Here is a 21683-nt window from a genome sequence, read left to right as displayed (position 1 = left end):
TTGTTAATGTGCAGTTGACCAGCCTGTGTCTTTGTTTTGTGTTAAACCCATCTCTCACTTTCTCCCAGGGCTGGGGGGAAGGATCCAGTGCCATTCAGGAGGAGGGGGATTGGGTGGGTGGGCACTGGGCAGAGGGAAAGCAGCTTTCTTTTCAGAATTTTATTTTATTTATTTATTTTATTAAGCTTATATACCGCCTGACTAGCAACAGCTCTCTGGGCGGTGAACATTAAAAATACAATAAAAATAACACCATACAGTATATCACAATACAAAACTGTACAAAAAACTGTACAGTCTAAAATCAAAATATAATAATTTAGAATTAACAGGAATTAAAATGCCTCAGAGAAGAGAAAGGTTTTAACCTGGCGCCGAAAAGATGATAGTGTCGGCGCCAGGCGCACCTCCTCGGAGAGACCATTCCATAGTTCGGGGGCCACCACTGAGAAGGCCCTAGATCTTGTCACCACTCTCCGGGCTTCCCTATGAGTCGGAACCCGGAGGAGGGCCTTCGTAGTAGACCGTAGTGTATGGGCCGGTTCATATCGGGAGAGGCGTTCCGACAGATATCGTGGTCCCGCGCCATATAAGGCTTTATAGGTAAGTACCAACACTTTGAATCTGGCCCGGAAGCATATTGGAAGCCAGTGCAAACGGGCTAGCACAGGTGTTATATGCTCAGACCGCTTAGTTCTTGTTAGCAGTCTGGCCGCCGCATTTGCACTAGCTGTAGCTTCCGAATCGTCTTCAAAGGTAGCCCTATGTAAAGCGCATTGCAGTAGTCCAGACGCGAGGTTACCATAGCATGTACCACTGATGTGAGGTCCTCCTTACTCAGATAGGGTCATAGCTGGGCTACCAACTGAAGTTGGTAGAACGCATTCCGGGCCACCGAGGCTACATGAGCCTCAAGTGTGAGGGAAGAGTCTAAGATGACTCCCAGACTACGCACCTGTTCCTTTAGGGGGAGTGTAACCCCATCCAGGACAGGGTATATATCCACCATCCGATCAGAGAAACCATCCACCAACAGCATCTCAGTCTTGTCAGGATTGAGTCTCAGTTTGTTAGTTCTCATCCAGAAAGGAAAACATGGTTAACAATATCATTATTTTTCAGGAGGGGAAAAACCAGGAATGGTAAAGCAAAAGATAGTGGAAAAATAACTAATCCAAAATGGAACTACCTGCCAATTTGACAGAATGCAATTGAAAAGGCACCAACAAGCAGATCCCATCCCTATCCCTGACCATTTTATTTTTATTTATTTATTTTATTAAATTTCTATACCGCCCCATAGCCGAAGCTCTCTGGGCGGTTCACAACAGTAAAACTTCAATATACAATAAGCACAAAGAAAACTATTTAAACATACTAAACTACGAAAATACTAGTATACTAAAATGCTGAATTAAAATGTTAAAAAGTTAAAACACAGATGTTAAAATGTTAAAATGCCTGGGAGAAGAGGAAGGTTTTAACCTGGCGCCGAAAAGATAGTAATGTTGGCGCCAGGCGTACCTCAACAGGGAGATCATTCCACAGTTCGGGGGCCACCACTGAGAAGGCCCTTTTTCTTGTTGCTATCCTCCGAGCTTCCCTCTGAGTAGGCACCCGGAGGAGGGCCTTCGATGTTGAACGAAGTGTACGGGTAGGTTCATATCGGGAGAGGCGTTCCAACAGGTATTGTGGTCCCAAGCCATGTAAGGCTTTATAGGTTAAAACCAGCACCTTGAATCGACCCCGGAAACATATAGGCAGCCAGTGCAAGCAGGCCAGAATCGGTGTTATATGTTCGGACCGCCTGGTCCCTGTTAACAATCTGGCCGCTGCATTTTGCACGAGCTGCAGTTTTCGAACCGTCTTCAAAGGCAGCCCCACGTAGAGCGCATTACAGTAATCTAATTTAGAGGTTACCAGAGCATGAACAACTGAAGCGAGGTTGTCTCTGTCCAGATAGAGGCGTAGCTGGGCCACCAACCGAAGTTGGTAGAAAGCGTTCCGTGCCACCGAGGCTACCTGAGCCTCAAGTGACAGAGATGGATCTAAAAGAATGCCCAAACTACGAACCTGCTCCTTCAGGGGGAGTGCAACCCCATCCAGGACAGGATAAACATCCACCATCTGGTCAGAAGAACCACCCACTAACAGCATTTCAGTCTTGTCTGGATTGAGCTTCAGTTTATTAGCTCTCATCCAGTCCATTGTCGCGACCAGCCACCAGTTCAGCACATTGACAGCCTCACCTGAAAAAGATGAAAAAGAGAAGTAGAGTTGCGTGTCATCAGCATACTGGTGACAACGCACTCCAAAACTCCTGATGACCGCACCCAGTGGCTTCATGTAGATGTTAAAAAGCATGGGGGATAGAACTGACCCCTGCGGAACTCCATACTGGAGACCCCAGGGTGCCGAGCAGTACTCCCCATGCACTACCCTCTGGAGACGACCCGCCAAGTAGGAGCAGAACCACTGCCAAGCAGTACCTCCAACTCCCAAATCAGCGAGTCTCCCCAGAAGGATACCATGGTCGATGGTATCAAAGGCCGCTGATAAGTTAAGGAGAATCAACAGAGTTACACTCCCCCTGTCTTTCTCCCGGCAAAGGTCATCATACAGGGCGACCAAGGCTGTCTCTGTGCCAAACCCGGGCCTGAAACCCGATTGAAATGGATCCAGATAATCGGTCTCATCCAAGAGTATCTGGAGCTGGTCCGCAACCACTCGTTCCAGAACCTTGCCCAGGAATGGAACATTTGCTACCGGCCTGTAGTTATTAAAATTTTCTGGATCCAGGGAAGATTTCTTCAGAAGTGGTCTCACCACCGCCTCTTTTAGGCAGTCAGGGACCACTCCCTCTCGTAATGAGGCATTAATCACTTCCCTGGCCCAGCTGGCTGTTCCATCCCTGCTAGCTTTTATTAGCCAAGAGGGGCAAGGATCCAATACAGAAGTGGTTGCTCGCACCCGTCCAAGCACCTTGTCAACGTCCTCAAGCTGTACCAACTGAAATTCATCCAAAAAATCAGGACAAGGCTGTGTTCTGGATACCTCATTTGATTCAACTGTGATAACATTGGAGTCCAAGTCCCGGCGGATGCAAAACATTTTTTCCTGGAAGTGTCTAGCAAATGCATTGCAGCGGGCCTCAGATGGTTCCACCATGTCCCTAGGACCAGAATGTAATAGTCCTTGGACAATTTTGAAAAGCTCCGCTGGGCGGCAGATAGATGATGTAATAGTGGCAGCAAAATATTGCTTTTTTGCTGCTCTCACTGTCCCTGAATACAGCTTAGTATAGGCACTTACCAGTGCATGATTGCATCCGTCAGGAGTTCGCCTCCATCTGCACTCAAGCCGTCTCCTATATTGCTTCATCGCTCTCAGCTCCAGAGTATACCATGGAGCTGTATGAGCTCTACACAGGAGAGGGCGCATAGGAGCGATCATGTCAACTGCCCGGGTCATTTCTGTATTCCACAGTTCAACCAGGGTTTCGACAGGAGCACCAGCCCTATCAGCCGGAAAACTCCCCAGAGCCCTTTGAAAGCCATCCAGATTCATTAGTCTCTGGGGGCGGACCATCTTAATAGGTCCCCCACCCTTGCAGAGGGGAAAAGCCGCTGTAAGTCTAAACTTCAACAAGCGGTGATCTGTCCATAACAAAGGAACTGATGTAAGGCTCCCCACATTCAGATCACCATCTCCATGTCCAGTCCATGTCCAGTCACGAAAACCAAATCTAGAGTATGCCCTGCTACATGTGTTGGGCCATTGATCATGCTGGGCTGCGACTGATGGAAGTTGTAGTCCAAAATATCTGGAAGACACCAGATTGGCTACCCCTGCAACTGACTGTGTAGAAACCACATATACACAAGAGTATTTATCTCATACCTCAATCTTATGCAGCCTCAACTGTGCGAAAAATGTTAACAACTTATGATAAACCACAGAGGTGATGTTCTATTTTATACCAATAGAAGTTCATGAAAAGGATATTGCTCGGACTCACCTAGTGGCCACATCCACCGAGTCTACATCATTGCCATAGATCAGGGGGTTGAACTCTGTAGAAGGTGTGGACTGCAGGTCATTCTGTAGTCTTCCCAGAAGCAGTGGGATCTCCTGGCTTTCATGAAACTTCTCTAGGTTAGGGATGGGCTGCGTATTCAAACTCATACTGGCCAAAGCCTGAACAGCAATAGGTCACAAGCATAATAAATAAGAATGGCATTGTCAATACTGCTTTATCGTATGGACAATCACAACCCAAGTGCAATGTTCTAGTTCCCTAGAATCAGCAGACACCTCTTTCAGCTCTTACATGCAAGTAAGAATGAACTTAGCATGCTTTTGGCCCTTCTTTGATAAACTGCCTCACCATGTTTCACAGAAGGGTAAAAGTGACTGAGGAAATAGGTATGCAAATTGCTGTAAATATTCTTATAAAAATAAAGATGCATTCAGAAGAATAATTGCAAGATCATTTAATGCAGAACTTTTAGTTCTGTTATAGCTAAAAGTTAAAACTTTTAGCATTCTTTTACTATCTTTGTCTGTTCTGAGCAGTTATAGGGAAAGAGACAGAGAACCTTATTATCATTTAGCAGAAAATTTAGAGTGTTAAGCGGTAAATCTAATGTGGAAAAATTGTTAAAATACTCTAGCCTAACTACTATTGGAAAATGAAGGGGGAAAAGATTAATCTAGGTTGTTGTTTTTAAAGATGCTTCCCTAAACATACTGGGAACTAACAGAGAGGTGGTGAAATCCACCCTTTTACTAGTCTGACTGTATAAAATAAGAGGATTGATGATGTATGTTAAAAATTAATCAACTGTATTAAGGAATCTTGATAGCACATTCTAAAATTTAGAACAGCAATCCTGCTGTATGTAAGGCAGATGGCAACATAGCAAAGGGTATTTTCATCTGAGACACTCCTGTTGTAAAACACCCTTTCTGAAAGGAGCTTGCCTGCAGCCCACTGTTATCTTGTAGACACAAGGTTATTCTCCAAGGTATATTAATGATTTTATTTTTTAAAATACTGGTAGTGTTAGAAATTTTGCACTGCTGTTTTATGATGTTTAATACCTTAATGTATGTTTTTACTGCTGTTGTTTTTGGATTTTTAATTGTATTGTAAACCAACCTGTGATAAATTTATTTAATTAAGATATTTGTATACCACTCTTCATAAAAATCCAGTGAAATTATTATCTGCACTGAGATCTCATCTCCATCAGTTTGAGAATTATCTTTTCAAGCCAAATTAAGGTCCAAGGTCACTGTGTTCTTTACCATGGCAGCTAGCCAGGAAAGCTCAGATTTCTAGGACAGTACACTGCTTTCAACTGCAGTCTCCTGCAGCTCACATTGCAAAGCTAGCATTTTCACAGAATATCTCAGTCTGACAACATCACCCAGAACATGATGCATTTAAGAGTTAAAGTGTTTGCTTCCATGGATTATGCACAATCTCACTAACCTAAATTGGTTCATCCTCCACTTATTAAGAGTTGTAGCCCTCCCACCAACCTTGTGGGTTTTCATCTTTCATTATCATGTTATATTTTCCACACTTGCTCATATTTTAATTGTGATTTTATTTGTTGTACACCGCCCTGAGAGCTTTCTGCTATAGGGCGGTCTAGAAATGTAATTAAATAAATAAATAAATAAATAATAAATAAATAAAAAATAAATAAATTATCCTCCCGTTTTACCTCAGTATTTGCCTCTAATCTCTCTCTCTAAATTTCCCTGTCTTCCTCTAAACTTCTATTTTACTTTTAAAAGCCAAAAAATCAAAACAGATTAAAAATAATCCAATGGAAACTTGAGGGAGAAAAGAGTAAAATAAAGACACCTTTTTGTCAGGGGTGAGCAGCTGTTGCTGAGTGATTGCAGTCATGCTAACCAGACACTGGAGGCAAGATGGAAGATCACATGATAACATCAGCGGACAATCAGAGGCAAGACGAATATATGATCACAGAGAGACAGATGAAGAAAAAACTATTACTACTAATACCACAGATGAGAAAGAAAATAAAAGGGGATAATAGTCACAGTTTCTGAGTGAGGCCAGACTGCTTTACCCCCATACATCTGCTTGCATTTTTTTTCATTAAGTGAGTACTAGCCAGACATTTTCAACACAGTATTTCTAATGACACATTAAAATCTAAGGTTACTACTGCTCTGTATGGGCATGTATATTTTTCCATTAAGTACTTATGCATACATAATAGTGTTGTGCCAAGATTACCTGCTACTATAACTGTTTTGTTATATGGCAGTCACTTTCATGATCTCACCCACTTTTCCCTAGCTTTACTTTGTGGATAATAAAGTTTTGTGTTTTGCATTGTTGTATGAAAGGAATGTTTTTTGTTTGTCTGTCATTTCCCTTCACACTACTCAAATGTGTGGGAGTTCTGCTGAATAGCCCTTAAACTGTGGAGAGAGAAAAGCAAACAGATTTTGAAAGAATGACTGTGGATTCTACCAATGGCTGTCCTCTGCAACAGTTTACACAGGAAATCACAAACTGTTAAATATACAGTTCTGCTCTTCTATGGAAGACAGAAACAGCAGCTTTGGTATTGTTACTCTAATACTTTACCTTTAAATACTGCATGCAGCATGCAAAGAGGAGCAGGTAAGAGAAGTAGAGAACAAAAATAAAAACAAAACTATTTTGACAGACTCAGCCAATCTGACTCAAACCAATAAATAACTTCACAGAATATATATGAGAGAGAGAGACAGAGAGATGAGATGTGGGCCTCACAGGCAGTAATAAGAAAATGATAATTAAGAAGGAAGCAGGTCAACTGAAAATCCAGAGATTGTAAGGGATATATCATGGGGAAACGAGATTTGTGTGTAGGCATTAAATGAAGTACTGATTTAGATGACCATTTTAAATGTAGTGATGAAGCATTGTAGGTCGTACCCAATGCTATGAAGCACTGATATGTATCAATATCTTACAATATCTTGAAATACCATAGTTTTAAATGGGGGTTGAGTAAGGATATGGTAAACCACAGCCTAACCCAGCTTGAGGAATACAAGCATGACTGTTAAATATACAAAAAAAACCTTCATGCTGATTTTAGTGTCCTCATGTGAACAACACTTATGTGAGGCTCCAAGTTGCAGCAAGAAGATTAATACAACACCCCAAAACATGACTGAGTGATCTGGTAATCCATTGTTCTACTGTAAGCTGTCACAACAGTTATCTAATTTATCAACAGTAAAACTCCTCCTAGGCACACTTACCAGAATACTTACATACCTGTTTTAAGTGCTTTTTCAATTCTAAAGCTTCTGGTTCTGGCAAAATGGGCAACAATTCAGCATTTGTAGGAACAATCACCTGGAATCAAAAATATAAAATAAAACTGCATTTACAAAAACCCTTGGAGTGGACCATCTTTATGACTTCATGGAAACAAGGCAATAAAGTAGGTGTGGAAAGCCTGGTACTGGATCCTAATTTTCCCCATTATTAGCTAGGCTGTAAAATGAATTTAGAATAATCAAGCAGATGTTTTGGTTTTCTAATTTAATATGTCACATTGTTTCAAATATTTTTTAAAATTATTCCATCAAAAAGGGCAAGGAAATATTATCTGAAACTACTGTTGCCAGGGATCAACCACCATTTAATGATAATTCTTAAAAATTGAATATTGGTTTAACAGAAAATGGGCAATAAATATGTTAAACGAAGATGTTTCACTTTGTCTTGCATATCAGGAAAGAAACATTTAACATAACAAAGGCTTCTCCATGTGTGTGACTATCCAAAATGTGTATCTTGGTGAGGGGTGGGGGAATTCTGTAATAGTGATCTTTCAATCCAAATACCATCTTTGTAATTTTCTTCTATTTCATTCTTCCTTGATTGTCATATTTGCCCAGACTAGATGACAACAGTAAAAGTCCACGTTAAAAAACCAAGAACTCAACTCAAGTTAGGCTTTAGGTGACCCTAAATTAGAGGTAGTCCATGTGGTGCCTTCCATATGTTGTTGGACTACAACTCCCATCCTGCACTCTCACAAGCCAAGTGAATGAAAAATAAAAAGAGCCTTTTTAAAAATACAAAAATTAAAATTTAATGCTTAGGGGAGATTTACATCATGCCTTGGAAGCAAGAAGGCTGTGTGAGATATGGAGGTAGTGACAAGAAGCAGGGCCTTCTTAGTGCCCACTTTGTGGAATACCATTCAAAGTAAGATCCTTCAAGCCCTGACACCATAGCTTTTCAGCACAGGGTTACAACACGTGTTGGACAGGTGCCTGGTCTCAATAATGGACTGGATGAGAGCCAACAAGCTGAAGCTCAATCCAGATAAGCCAGTGACATTGTTAGTGGGTGGTTCCTCTGTCCAGATGAGTGAAATGCATCCTGTTCTGGATGGGGTTGCACTCCCCTTTAACAAGCAGGTGAACAGCTTGGGAGTACTCTTGGATCAAATATAGTCACTGAAGGCACAAGTCGTCTGAGTGGCACACAGTGTCTTCCATCAGCTTCAGCTGGTAGTCTAGCTGTGACCCTATACTGACAGGCATAGCCTGGCTTTCACTGTCTATGCCCTGATAGCATCCAGGTTAGACTACTGCAATATGATATACATGGGGCTGCCTTTGAAGAGAGCTCAGAAAATACAGCTAATGCAGAATGTGTCAGTTTGATTGTTAACTGGGACAAGAAGGCATGAACTTATAACACCAGTTCCGGCCCTACTGCACTGGCTGACAGTTTATTTCTGGGCTCTAATTCATAATTAAAACCTTATATGTCTCAAGACCCCTGTACCTAAAGGACCACCTTTCCCCATTTGAACCTGCCTAGACCCTGAGATGATTTCTAAAGCCTTTCTCTGCATGCCATCGCCAAGGGAGGTCTGCAGGATGACAACAAAAGAATGGGCTTTTTCTTTAGTACCTCCCCGTCTATGGAATGCCATCCCCAGGGAGGCCAGGTGCCATTTTTGTCACCTTTTCGGTGCCAGGCAGACTTTTTGTTTCTCTGGGCATTTGGACAGAACAATGACTGGATGTGTTTATTCTGATTATGTTTTAATATGTCTATGTATTTTCTACTGTGTAATTATATTTTGTTTAACAAGGCTTTTATTTATTTGTCTTGTGTCTATGATATTAAGGATGTTTTCTTGCTGTTCTTTTGATAGCAGTTTTATGAACTGTTGTTCTTGTTGTTTGTTAAGATTTTTGTTCTGACTATGTAAAATACAGTTTTGTTATTATTTTGATACATTTATTTTTGCTTTATACATTCCTTGATGTTTTATTGCAAGCTAGCTTTAGTTCATTTTTTTAACAAAAAAGCCAGTGTACACATTATTTAAATAAATACATACATTATAGACGTGTGTTTAGTCTGCCTTTTAGGGCCTTGCATTCCCAAGGCATGCTACATAATACAATATAAAATATATTAATAACACCAGACAAAGAGTTACAAAGGACAAAGTTTCAAAGCATAACCAGAAACATTTCAATAAGTCAATATAAAACACTTTCAAGCAAATCTGCGACTTCAAAATCCAACAGCAGTTAAAATCCTTTAATAAATGAATAATGCAATATCTATTTTGTGTCAATTATGAGAAGGTGGGATTAGGGAAGAAAATCATAAAACCCATACAGTCCCATCAAGATGAATTATATCTAATTCCACCTTATGAAAAGGAGTTATGTACCTTATTAGTATCCAGATCAACTAGCCATACATCATCTGGCATTTTAAAGTCTAGTTTGTAAAGGAAGAAACTGGCTGGGACTCCAATGATATAGGGTGTTGGAGCCAGAAGTAGCTGTAGTGGACAGAAAACATTGATAAGGGAAAACATTGAATTTTTAGGTTTTCTGCCAAAAAATACAATTATTAAACGCAAATCACTAGAGAGATTACAACATGTAAAACATAAGTAAAAGTTGCTACAAGAATTCATCATACATTGGACCCAGTAAATTACTCAGGAAACAATAGATGCTGCAGCATTACTGACGCTAAACAGGCATACATCTGAACAGTAATTTGGATGGGAGACCGCTGCACATGCCATGGAAGAGCAAAATATTCAATTAAATAAGCATTTTTGAAAATAATTTAACACACACTGAGGCTGTTAGTAACTGAGACAACAACTAAGTATTGGGAAGGCCTCCTTGAACAGAAGCAGAAAAATGAGGCTAAACACTTCAGCAGCAAGCAGCATGTATAAACTGGAAACTGTTTCCCCCCATTATATAATTATTGGCTCTTATAGCTGCTACCATCCGACAGTCATAGATTCTCTGCAGGAGTAACATGATTCTTTATTCTTCCAAAGTAATTGTAGACTACACTGCTCATATGGCAACAATAGCTTTGGGAGGAAATGTACCACATAAACTTTGGGATAATATGGAACATTTTAAAGTAAAGTTTGCTCTTTTCTACACTGTCATTTCTGTTCCTATCACTAAACATCATTGTCAATGTGATTTGCAGGAACATCTCAGCAGTTGTCAGGCACAATGAAAAATATGCATTTTAATTTAGACAGTAGGACAAGGGAAGGGAAGAATTCAATTGTTCCTGTTGAGAAACGTTTTCAGCAGAGTCATAGCATTACACCCTTATTCACTGAAGCATTGGCATACCTGCTCTGCAGAAGCCATACAGGTAGGGAGGAGTGGAATCACTGGGAACATGTACTCCAGTGGGTAGATCATAGCCACAAATGCCATCACAGACATGGAGAGAGCATTATAGTCCCGGGACTGCAACACTACCTACAACCAAGAAACTCATGTTAGCACAACCAAACTTGATAATGCTCTTAGGCTTCTTGTTATGGTCTGCCTTCTAATGCTGTATGACCTGTATTCTAATGCTACTAGCATTCTCCCTAATCAAAAACTATTTCATGCAGAAGTCTTAGGAACCTTTTTCCTTCTAGGGTATTAACAGGAAATTGTTCATTGTAACAAAAGCATACATTAGTTCTCTCATGTAATCTTTGTTAAACTTCTGTAGACATGTTGTGGAATGGTTAATGCAGTCTTCTCTGCTGAAATGTCTACAAATATATTGACCCACTTCCCTCTCACCTTATGTTCAAGAAGAACGCAGGACAGCACCTGCAAACATGCATCCACTCCTAACAGCTCCAGGGGCAGATGCAAAGGGAAATCCACCAGAGAGAAGCGGGATGGGTCAGGAAGGGCAAATGTCAAGGCTGGCTGCAATTCATGTGGTAAGACTTCCACATCCACACGTTTCTGGCCAGCAACAGGCACAGGTGAGCGAAGTAGTCGGTAAATCCAGGCCTCAATTTCACGCAAATCATGTAGCAATGCACTAGACTTCTCCTCCACTAGAAGTGAGCCAGTGAAAATCCGCCACGTTGTATCCCTGTGTAAAAGCAACAAGATTAAACCAAAACACATATATTCTGTAGTTCTACTGAGAACCCTGCCTAAGTACTCAGGCTATGGGAATAATTGTTTTATTGTATTTGTTTATTTTTTTAACAATGTAAGTTGCTTGAAGATGGGTAGGAAGCAGATAACAAATTAATAAATAATAATAATAAATACCTAATTCCGTAAGAAGTCAGACTGGAGAGTGTGTGCATAAAATGACTGTTGTTTTGCCCTATTCTTACTAGTCAGACTAGGAAAAGAGAGGGATGGTAGGGTCTTAATAGCATCTTGCTGGAACCATAAAATTCCCCTGCAATGTGTGGATCTATCTTTAGACTTATGTCACTATAAGAAAGCAATCAAAGTCCAAATAAATCAGATACTTAGGTTTCAAGAGGTGGCACTCCCTTTGATTTCATAGAACAAGTATTCCAGGAATTGTTCTGCTGTTGCAAGATAGAACAGAGTCAGGTTGATAGTACAGTAGGGCCCCACTCATACGATGGGTTACGTTCCAGACCCCCGCCTAAAAGCAAAACCCACCGAAAAGCGGAACTCCGTCAATAAAATGGTGCCTGACGCCTGAAAAATGCCATAAAAGCGGAACAAGTGCTGTATGAGTGGGGCCTTACTTTAATTGAAAATCGCTGTATTAGTGGAATGCCAAAAAGTGGGCTGCCTAAAAGCGGGGCCCTACTGTACCCAAAAATATACTTAAAGGGTAAGTATATACTTAAAGGATGGTATACAGTGCAGCATTCCTTTATACTAAAATACAGATGTAGGCTGCAATCCAATACATGTCTACTCAGAACTACTCAGTTCAATGGGACTTACTCCCAGGTAAGTGCATATTGGACTGCAGCCTTAGTCTATCTAAAAAAAGGACAGGATAGTGGCACTTACTGAAATCCAAAGTAAAACTAAATAACCATTACAGCACACTCAATAAAGAAAATGGTGCACAAAACAAAAGATCTGTATCTTTCACATTAGTAATTAGCTAGCAGTCTGTGGGAAGAACAGTGTAGCAGGAACACATAGGGGAGTATTTCTAGAGAGGACTTGCTCTTTGCCCCACCATCAAAGCCAAAACAGCCAGAACTGCCACTGACATCAGCAATGGTAGGCAGCTTTATCAAGGCTCCTCCACTTAAGATTTAAAAAGCTAATATGCTTTGAGCACGCATCTGTGTGGTTTGTGTGTAATGTGGCAATGCCTGATGCTGGCGTGCAGCAGAGGACTAGCAAAAAAGGAATGCAGCCCTGAGGTTAAAAAAGGTTCCCTGCCTCAATCTATACTGTACTGTTTTGAAAGGTTTTATTAGTTTAACAGCATAAGACCAGAAATATAAAGTTACTAAGAACTGAAATGATTTTTTTTTAAATGACAAATTCAGTTTCATATATAGTTCTGTATTAGAATGCTAGGTTCTCTGTACAAACTACAGTTCTCTTTTCATGATGTATATGGAACATGAGGCAAAGCCACAGTGCATCTACCAAAACCTGCCCACCCAGTTCAATCTGATCCAGTCAAGCAAAAGTAGAAGATGCAGTGTCACTTTCAAAGCCACAAAGTGGTGAGAATATGGGTAACAGCTACAAAACTGAGCTGACTCCGGGCATTATTGGTTGAGATTAAGGCACAACTGCAAACTGTGGACCAGGTCCACTAAGAGGTATAGAGAGGTCCACTAGTGATCCTTTCCTGAGCCAAGTAAGATTTTGCAGGCTGGCGAAAAAGGGTGCGAGTATATGGTAAGTTTCTTCTGCAACAAGAGTAAGTTTTAGCACACTATCGGAAACATGAAAAGTAGTATCACTGGGAGGAAAGGGACAGCATGGTATAAGACAGCTGGACAGCCACCTGTCAGGTATGCTTCAAGCTGGATTCCTACACTGAGCAAGGGGTTGGACTCGATGGCCTTATAGGCCCCTTTCAACTCCACAATTCTATGATTCCAAGACTTTTTGCCCCTGCACTGACAATCCCTTTGGATTAACCCTGTGTCCTCTGCACAGTCCAAAAGTCCTCTCGTGTGCTTTATGAAAAAAATGGGGGAATAAGCATGCTCATCAAACCACAGCAGAAAATGAAGAATTGTATCAGCTAAACATGGAATTAAAAGAGAGGCCTCCATCCATATATGTACCTCTGCACTCCTCGAGGGATCCCCAGCTTCTTGCCCAAGAGTCTCTCACTGCAGCAGTCTACCAATTTCTTCAGGGTATACAGACATTCACGAAAAGTAGAGAAAAAGGGATAGTGACTAATGATGCAAAGTGAGGTCAGAGTGCTGTTACGAGAACGGTGAGTGACTTTTGCTGAAGGTTTACTCCAAGTTGATCGAATAACATTTGGGACAGACTCTGAGCTCGGTGGCTGCAGAGAACCACCACTCTCTGAACTCTCAGTACCCCTCTCTTCTTGGGTAGCAGAAATATCCCCAGATTTGAGTGCTTTCTGCCCATCTCTGACATGATGCCCACCACTGCCTTCTCCCTTCTCCTTGGGCATACGTTTCTGGAAAGAACGGTAGAAGTTGACACATATCCCATAGCGAGTGACACCTGTATCTTTATCAGTGAGTGTAAAGACAAAGGAAGTATCATCTCGCAAGCTCATCCGCTTCTGCCGCACACTTAAACATCCCTCTGGCTGGCAGAAGAACACTACATCAGGAGGAAGTGGGAAATCACTGTGATCTTCTAGAGGGTATCGGCGCAGTAGTTCAGGTGTCTGTGCCACACTATCACTGCTTGGTTGCCTATAAGGAATACAAATGCAAAATTACTTGATACAAAAACACCACACTGGTTGCACATTTATTCAGTGGAAATACCATAGTGACCCTTTTCTGTAAGTGGGAGTTGTAGGCACCATGACTCTGGGTTGCAATGTAATAAGGAAAATATATAATATCCTCATGAGGAGCAAAGCAAAACAAATTTGTGCTTTATGAGGCTCTGATAGGGTGGCCAAGGAACCCATTAAAGTCACCAACTTGATCAAAAAGCAGTACGTGAAAGTGGGCAATAACTGTCTGCACAGCTTACTGGATGGGAAATCCTGATACCAGGAAGAAAGGAAGTTCAGGCTGGTGACAAAAGCCTCTTTCTTCATAGAGAGAGAAGTGGTAGTTGTAAGAGGAGCTTGAGAGCATGGCAATCTGATTCTATGTAGGAGGCCTTCAGCTATACTGTAGAAAAGGGGCCAGAATTATAGACCTGGGATAGGGAAAAAGATGAAATAAAACAACTAAATTAGCAGACTGCTGAGCTGAGATTTGAGTCAAGGAGGTCCACTTCACAGCTTACTTTCTTAACTATACTAGAATTTATTGTAGTACTATTATCCATATATCTGATTAACCAAAGGTATTAACTGAACAACAAACTGTAATATGCAACCGCAGTTTCATATATTCACAGTCCATTGGCTTAATATGATTATTTTGTTGGCAGTTAAAAACATCACTAATTATAAAAGCTACATATACCAGTGTTGGCAAGTATTAAACAAAAGGAATTAAGTGTGGCGGGACCTACCCTGTGGAATTCCCTCCCCTTAAATATTAGGCAGGTACCATCTCTGCTATCTTTTCAGTGCCTTTTGAAGACAAGCCTTTTAAGTTGTGACCTATCCCAGTCCGCGTCTGTGTTAGAATTGCTTTAATATGTTTTCTTTAATAATATGTTTTTAACCCTTTTTTTCTTTGTTTTTAAAAATGTTTTTAACGTTGTTTTGTTTTAATGTATTTTAAGGTCTTTGTATGATGTTTTAAAGTGTTTTTAGCATTTATGTTTGCCGCCCTGGGCTCCTGCTGGGAGGAAGGGCAGGATATAAATCAAATAATAAATAAATAAATAAATAAATAAATAAATAAATAATAAGTAAGAGGCAAGCTTCATGGAGTTGTAATTTGGGAGTGTTTTTTCCCCCTTAATGAAAAGCTGCTGCTAGAAGCTGCAGTCAGGAATGGAGAAAGGACAACTGGGAAGTGGGCACTTAACCTTTTTCCTGTCAAACCTTTTTCTTTCCAAAAATCACCTTCCAGATGCTACCCACCCACCCCCATAAGGAACAGACACAGGTTTGTGTATCTTTTCCTTTGTAGGGTAGGCAGATATATTGATGTTTATAGCACAGTGTCAGATAGGTCATATTTCACCACACACTAGCCTTGCTGCAAATCCAGGTCCCTGTGGAGTGGGAAACACCTGAGGGTAGTTTAACTGGAAACATGGTTGATGGTTTAAGCCCAATGTTGGGCATCCATGGAGCTGAGGCACATCAAAGGGACCTGCTTCCATTCCCACTGCCCTCCGCTTTCTTATACAAATGTCCACAGTCAAAAGGAATGCCTGAAAAAAGATTAACCACCACTGCCACACATAATATACACACTGTGTATATTCCGCCTAGGTTGCTACTGTACCTGGCCCCAATAATCACAAGGTAATCGAGTAAGCGAGGACAGCTCCTCTTCTTCTGCACCATGATCTCTCCTCCTTCACGACCTCATTTCAGTACATTCTTTCTTCATTGGAGCAGCTAGTTTCTGATAACTGCCTCAAAAAAGAGAGTGTAGCATTGACCTACAAACAAAAGATACACAATTCAAGGTCAGACTCACATTCATCAGTAGCAATGCTCTGACCATAAGTAGCACTTTGACTATAAGCAGCAGATTTGTCACAAAATAGACTATAAGCAGCAGATTTGTCACAGATTTGTCTTAAATTAGCTTGTAATGGGTAAACAACAGGGAAGGCTGGTTCACACAAGGCAGTCTCCATGAGATTATTTCAGAAGACTGTGGGATTACTTGATAGAAAGATCAGGCTTTCACAAAGATGGTGTTTGTGTGAACCGACACCAATACGCGAGTGGTGTATACACAGCTGCCCAAATTTCCACTATAATGGTACTACCATAATCATAGCAGCAGTTGCCTTCACACAACTTAGAATTAACTTGTAGAATTCACTGCCTCTGGATGGGACCCTGGTTGCTAATTTAAATGGCTGTGAAGAAAAGGCTGAACACAAATTAATGAGGATGGGTATATATTAAACTCTGCTTTCATCTTGCATAAATTATATTCATTTCTTCACCGTGTTCAGATTAAAGCATATATCTGACTTTATTTAACTGTGTCCTTCTGCCCTTTAATATAGGGTTCACACACGCATACACACACACACAAATTGCCAGTGTGGGGGACCTAATCTGGATTGGAACTTTGAGGGGGGGGCTTTAAGCCTTTGCCTCCAGACTGGGCCCCATGGAATCATTTTTTGCAATGGAAATTGCAGGTGTAGGAGATCCAATCCAGATAGGACTTCAGCAGAGGGGAAACAATGAATGCCCCCTAGTCTCAAGATAAGTACAGATTAGGTTTCCCCACGCTGGCAATTTATGTGGGGGAACAGGGAAACCCTGCATTCAAGAGCAGAAATACACAGTACACATTAGGGGGCCCATGCTAGCAATTTGTAGAGAGAAAAAACAGGCACTCAAGAGCAGAACTATACAGTTCAGTTCCAGTGTAACTTCATTCTAACTTTCAGGAAGATAGCTCAGCAAATCTGCCAACATTGCTAGGATGATACCTGTGGCAACAATCAACCAAGACAGAGTGTAAATTATTGTAGGTAACTTCCTGAAAGTATATACAATGTATGAAAAAAAGTAAAGAAGTTGTCAGGGATTACAAATGTTAGTTCTTTGTCTTGTGTTTTTAAATATCTTATATTCTTTGTAATTTGTATGATACCCTACTAGATCTTTGCTTTTTCTTGTATTTTTGAGATTGTGTTGAACTTTTAATGTCACATTTTTTAAAAAGGGGTAAAACAAGATGATAGTGTGCATGTGTGCACACACACAACCATACATTACAAGTGGAAAGAATATTTTGCCACTAACAATCAGAATTAGTGCTATACCAGTCCTACTTAGCACCATACTAGTTCCAAGAACAAAATCCAGCTTTTTTGTCATTTCGAAAAGTTCACAATTAGCCAAAAGTCTATTTTCGGGTTAAAGGATTGTGTTGACTACTGTTTCATAATAGCTTTCATTTCAGTATACAGGTACTTCTGTTTGTCATTATTCAAAACTTAAGTGTCACATTCAAGCTAGTCTAGACATCAATACAAAGCTATGGTTACCACAGTTTTAATAGTTGTTGGCAGGGTCTCCCATATCAAATCCTACCAAACTAAGTGAAGAAGTTAGGTTAAGATACATCATGAGGCAAGTCTCCAACTCATACTGTTTGAAGTTTCTCATAATGTTTAACTGAAGTCCGCTTCCTCACAATCCCCCCCCTTTGGTTCTAGTCCTGCTAGTTATATAGTACAAATGAGGAGACATCACAGAAGAATCTTAGTCATAAGGAAGGGCACTGCTGGGTAATAGTTGTATATTCAAGTATCCCTGCTCATCTGTTAAGTTTAGAGCTAAACTAGGCACGTAGCAGCTATATTTGGTTGTTTATATACATGTCCACCCCACATGGAAATAGAATGGGAATGAGGAGGGGCTAATTTTACCATCGATAAGGATATGTGGGTAGGGAAGTAGAACCCTCCCCTACCTTGCCTCCCTGTGGTCTGCTGTCCTTTTCTCCCAGCATGCTGAAAAATGCATATATAGAGCAAGAGAGAATGGGAAGGGAAGGTAGAGAAGGATTCCGCTTCCTCACCCACATACCTTTATTGGTACTAGAATTAGGCCCCACACCTCACTTTACACGTTGAGGCAGTATATATAAACATGGCTGCTACTTTTCCAGTTTAGCCTTGAGCAAGTAATTCTGGACCAAACACATGCAATAGCCTCATGACTCTGTGTGTCTATGCATGCACACATACTTAAAAACCCACTTTTAAAAGGTGCCAACTGGGAGTGGAGCAGCATTATGAGAAGGGAACAATTCCTCTTTCCCCACCTGCAGTTTCCTATTACAAATTCCCTCCAAGGGCACCCCCACCTCCAGTTTCAAATGCATGTATCTCTACTTCACTACCTCGCTACTCAAAAGTGTTGCTTCCCAAAATAGCTTTTCAAGCAAAAAGAATACTATCATGCTTTTTAGTAGCTAGAATGTTTTTAAAACATTGGAAAAATCATTATCTTCTGATCATTAATAAATGGGTCCCTGGACTTCAAAAAAAGACAAATAATTGGGTGTTAGAACAAATTAAACCAGAACTATCACTAGAAGCTATAATGGTGAAACTAAGGTTATCATACTTTGGACATATAATGAGAAGACATGATTCACTAGAAAAGGCAATAATGCTGGGGAAAACAGAAGGGAGTAGAAAAAGAGACATGATAGAAGTGTATAAAATTATGCATGGCATTGAGAAAGTGGACAGAGAAAAGTTCTTCTCCCTCTCTCATAATACTAGAACTCGTGGACATTCAAAGAAGCTGAATGTTGGAAGATTCAGGACAGACAAAAGGAAGTACTTCTTTACTCAGCGCATAGTTAAACTATGGAATTTGCTCCCACAAGATGCAGTAATGGCCACCAGCTTGGACGGCTTTAAAAGAAGATTAGACAAATTCATGGAGGACAGGGCTATCAATGGCTACTAGCCATGATGGCTGTGCTCTGCCACCCTAGTCAGAGGCAGCATGCTTCTGAAAACCAGTTGCCGGAAGCCTCAGGAGGGGAGAGTGTTCTTGCACTTGGGTCCTGCTTGTGGGTTTCCCCCAGGCACCTGGTTGGCCACTGTGAGAACAGGATGCTGGACTAGATGGGCCACTGGCCTGATCCAGCAGGCTCTTCTTATGTTCTTATGTTCTTAAGAGGAAGGCCAAACAAGAGATGGCTTGATTCCATAAAGGAAGCCACAGACCTGAACTTAAAAGATCTGAATAGGGTGGTTCTCAACAGATACTATTGGAGGTCGCTGATTCATAGGGTTGCCATAAGTTGTCATCGACTTGAAGGCACATAAACAAAATCTTTGAATTATTTACTCATTCATTTATATACCGTCTATTGCACAAACCACAGGGCGGTTTACAATGAAGACAAAAAGAATTCAGAAAAACTGTAAGAGAACACAATCTTTAAATTACACAACACAACATAACAATTCACCAGAAAGCAATTTACTGATAGCAGTAGCAATCTCCTCCGAACACCTGCCAAAAAAGGTGCATCTTAACTAGCAGCCTAAAACTATAAAAGGATGAGCCAGATGCACCTCAGTAAGGAGGGAGTTCTACATGCAAAGAGCCACTGATGAAAAGGCCTTTCCCAGGGACATCATCCTACAAAGGGACCACCAAGAGTCCTCATCCGTTGTTCTTAAAGCATGGGCAAATGAATATGGAAGAAGGTATTCTTGCATATGTTTGAGTCCCAAACAGTTTAGCACCTTAAACATCAGAATAAGCACCTTGAATTGGGTCCAGAAAACAACTGGCAATTATTGTAGCTGTTTTAAGACAGGAGTAATATGCTCCTGGCCGACTTATCAGCATTCTTGCTGCAGCATTTTGCAGTAGTTGCCATTTCTGGGCAGTCCCACATAGAGCACATTACAACCAGTGGAGGCTGATCCATTGAAGCTACTGGGGTACAGCCCTCCCAATGAGAATGTCAAGCATTTTTTAAAAAATCCCCCCATAATCTCAAAGCCACACACTCTTCCTTGTCTAAACACATTCTGTACTTCTATTTTAACTCAGAGAAGCTCAGCAAACATTTCTTTCAATCTCCTGTTCTGTGGCCAAACAGCTTCTTTTTTTCTGGCCAATTAGCTCTCTGCACCACTCAGCAAATCCTAATCCAAAAGTGTAATTATAGCAAAGATGTCCCCCCCCCTTGGTCTGCCTGTTTGTCAGCCCTCCTAGGAAGGCTCCCATTCCATCTGTTATGAGCCCTTATCTAACACAACCATTATAGCAAATTAAGGAGGAGTCAGGAAGGAATCCAGGCTGTAGCCTCCCACCCAAATTTAAACCAAAGCTGTCCCTGGCCACATCCACAGAAGCCTTTATTTCACTTTGGACAGTCATGGCTTCTCTCAAAGAATCCTGGGAAGTGTAGTTAGTGAAGGGTGCTGAGAGTTGCTAGGAAACGCCCTGTTCCCCTCACAGACCTTCAATCAGAGTGGCTATTAAACCACTCTGGCCACTGGAGCTTTGTCAGGGGAATAGGAGTCTCCTCTCAGCACCCTTCACAAACTACACTTCCCAGGATTCTTTTGGGGAAGCCATGACTGTCTCACGTGAAATCAAAGTCTGGTGTGGGTTTGGCCCCCTGATTAGCCAAGCCCAGCAGCTGTGGGTGTGGCTTTTAGAACACTGACAGTTGGTTCTTACTGAGCATGCCTGACACAATCATTCAGTTCAATGCAAAATTTATTAAATTAATTATAAATCAGCCAGGCATTTTTTTTAACTTTAAACTGCAGAAGATGAAAGTCAGGGCATGGGGCAAGGTCAGTAATTACAGGTAATCTGTGAACATGGCTGATTTTTAATTAATTTCAGCAAATTATGAGAACTCTGACAGAAAAAAATCCAATGGGGTCTGGGTTTTTTCCTCTCTTTTTAGACTTTGAACTCTCGATTCTCTCTGACTGTTTTGTGTATCACCATGAAAATTTAGAGGGTTGTTAAGCAAGCATTTCTGGGTTTACGATTATAAATTTTGTAAGGTTTTGTTCTGAAAGGAGCTTATGGGAAGCATCAGAATGGCATGGGAGAGTATTTTCAATTTAACATTGCAGAATGCAAAAAAATCCACACTGGCTATAGTATACAGCCACTCTCGTGACTGTATAATACATTGCAGCACTGAGGTGTTATAACTCAAAATGACATATTTTTTTTAAAAAAACTTTTATTATTAAGTAATGAACGCTATACAAAAGTGAACAAAAAACAGAACAGAGAGGTAGAAGTCATTGCTCAGAACAACATTTGACATGCGACTTTTATTGCTGGTGGTTATCATTTCACTTTCATCTAACTACATTTCAATTTTCTCATTTCAGTAGCATATCAAAGAGGCTTTAGTACAATAAAACCCCTTCTGATTTTATGTTATGTGCATTCAGTTACATTCATGAGGATAACGGCCACTGTAGTTCATGAATTGGTAATCTCGAGACTGGGTTATTGCAATGCGCTCTATGTGGGGCTGCCCTTGGGCCTGGTCTGGAAGCTTTAGCCGGTT

General features: G+C 40.9%; 1 protein-coding gene across 26 annotated transcripts in view; it reads right to left on the bottom strand.

The window, feature by feature from the left end:
- The window catches only part of MADD (MAP kinase activating death domain), a 155043-nt gene that overhangs the window by 113178 nt on the left and 20182 nt on the right, over positions 1-21683 (bottom strand). For 16 of the 26 annotated variants that reach the window (XR_009760684.1, XM_061610969.1, XM_061610961.1 and 13 more), the window contains exons 2-9: positions 15909-16068; positions 13623-14237; positions 11152-11455; positions 10702-10833; positions 9756-9869; positions 7319-7399; positions 5879-5935; positions 4019-4197 (exon numbers count right to left, since the gene is read on the bottom strand). Coding sequence is in view for 25 of the 26 variants with exons in the window: in XM_061610969.1 (XP_061466953.1) it covers positions 4019-4197; positions 5879-5935; positions 7319-7399; positions 9756-9869; positions 10702-10833; positions 11152-11455; positions 13623-14237; positions 15909-15970 (1544 nt within the window). In the remaining variant the exon portion in view is untranslated. The remainder of the gene's footprint in view (positions 1-4018; positions 4198-5878; positions 5936-7318; positions 7400-9755; positions 9870-10701; positions 10834-11151; positions 11456-13622; positions 14238-15908; positions 16069-21683) is intronic. The other 10 variants (XM_061610973.1, XM_061610982.1, XM_061610966.1 and 7 more) reach the window with 1 other exon arrangement.

This window comes from Rhineura floridana, chromosome 2 (assembly GCF_030035675.1).
Source record: "Rhineura floridana isolate rRhiFlo1 chromosome 2, rRhiFlo1.hap2, whole genome shotgun sequence".
NCBI classification, from domain to species: domain Eukaryota; kingdom Metazoa; phylum Chordata; class Lepidosauria; order Squamata; family Rhineuridae; genus Rhineura; species Rhineura floridana.
This window is presented reverse-complemented; position numbering and strand designations above follow the sequence as displayed.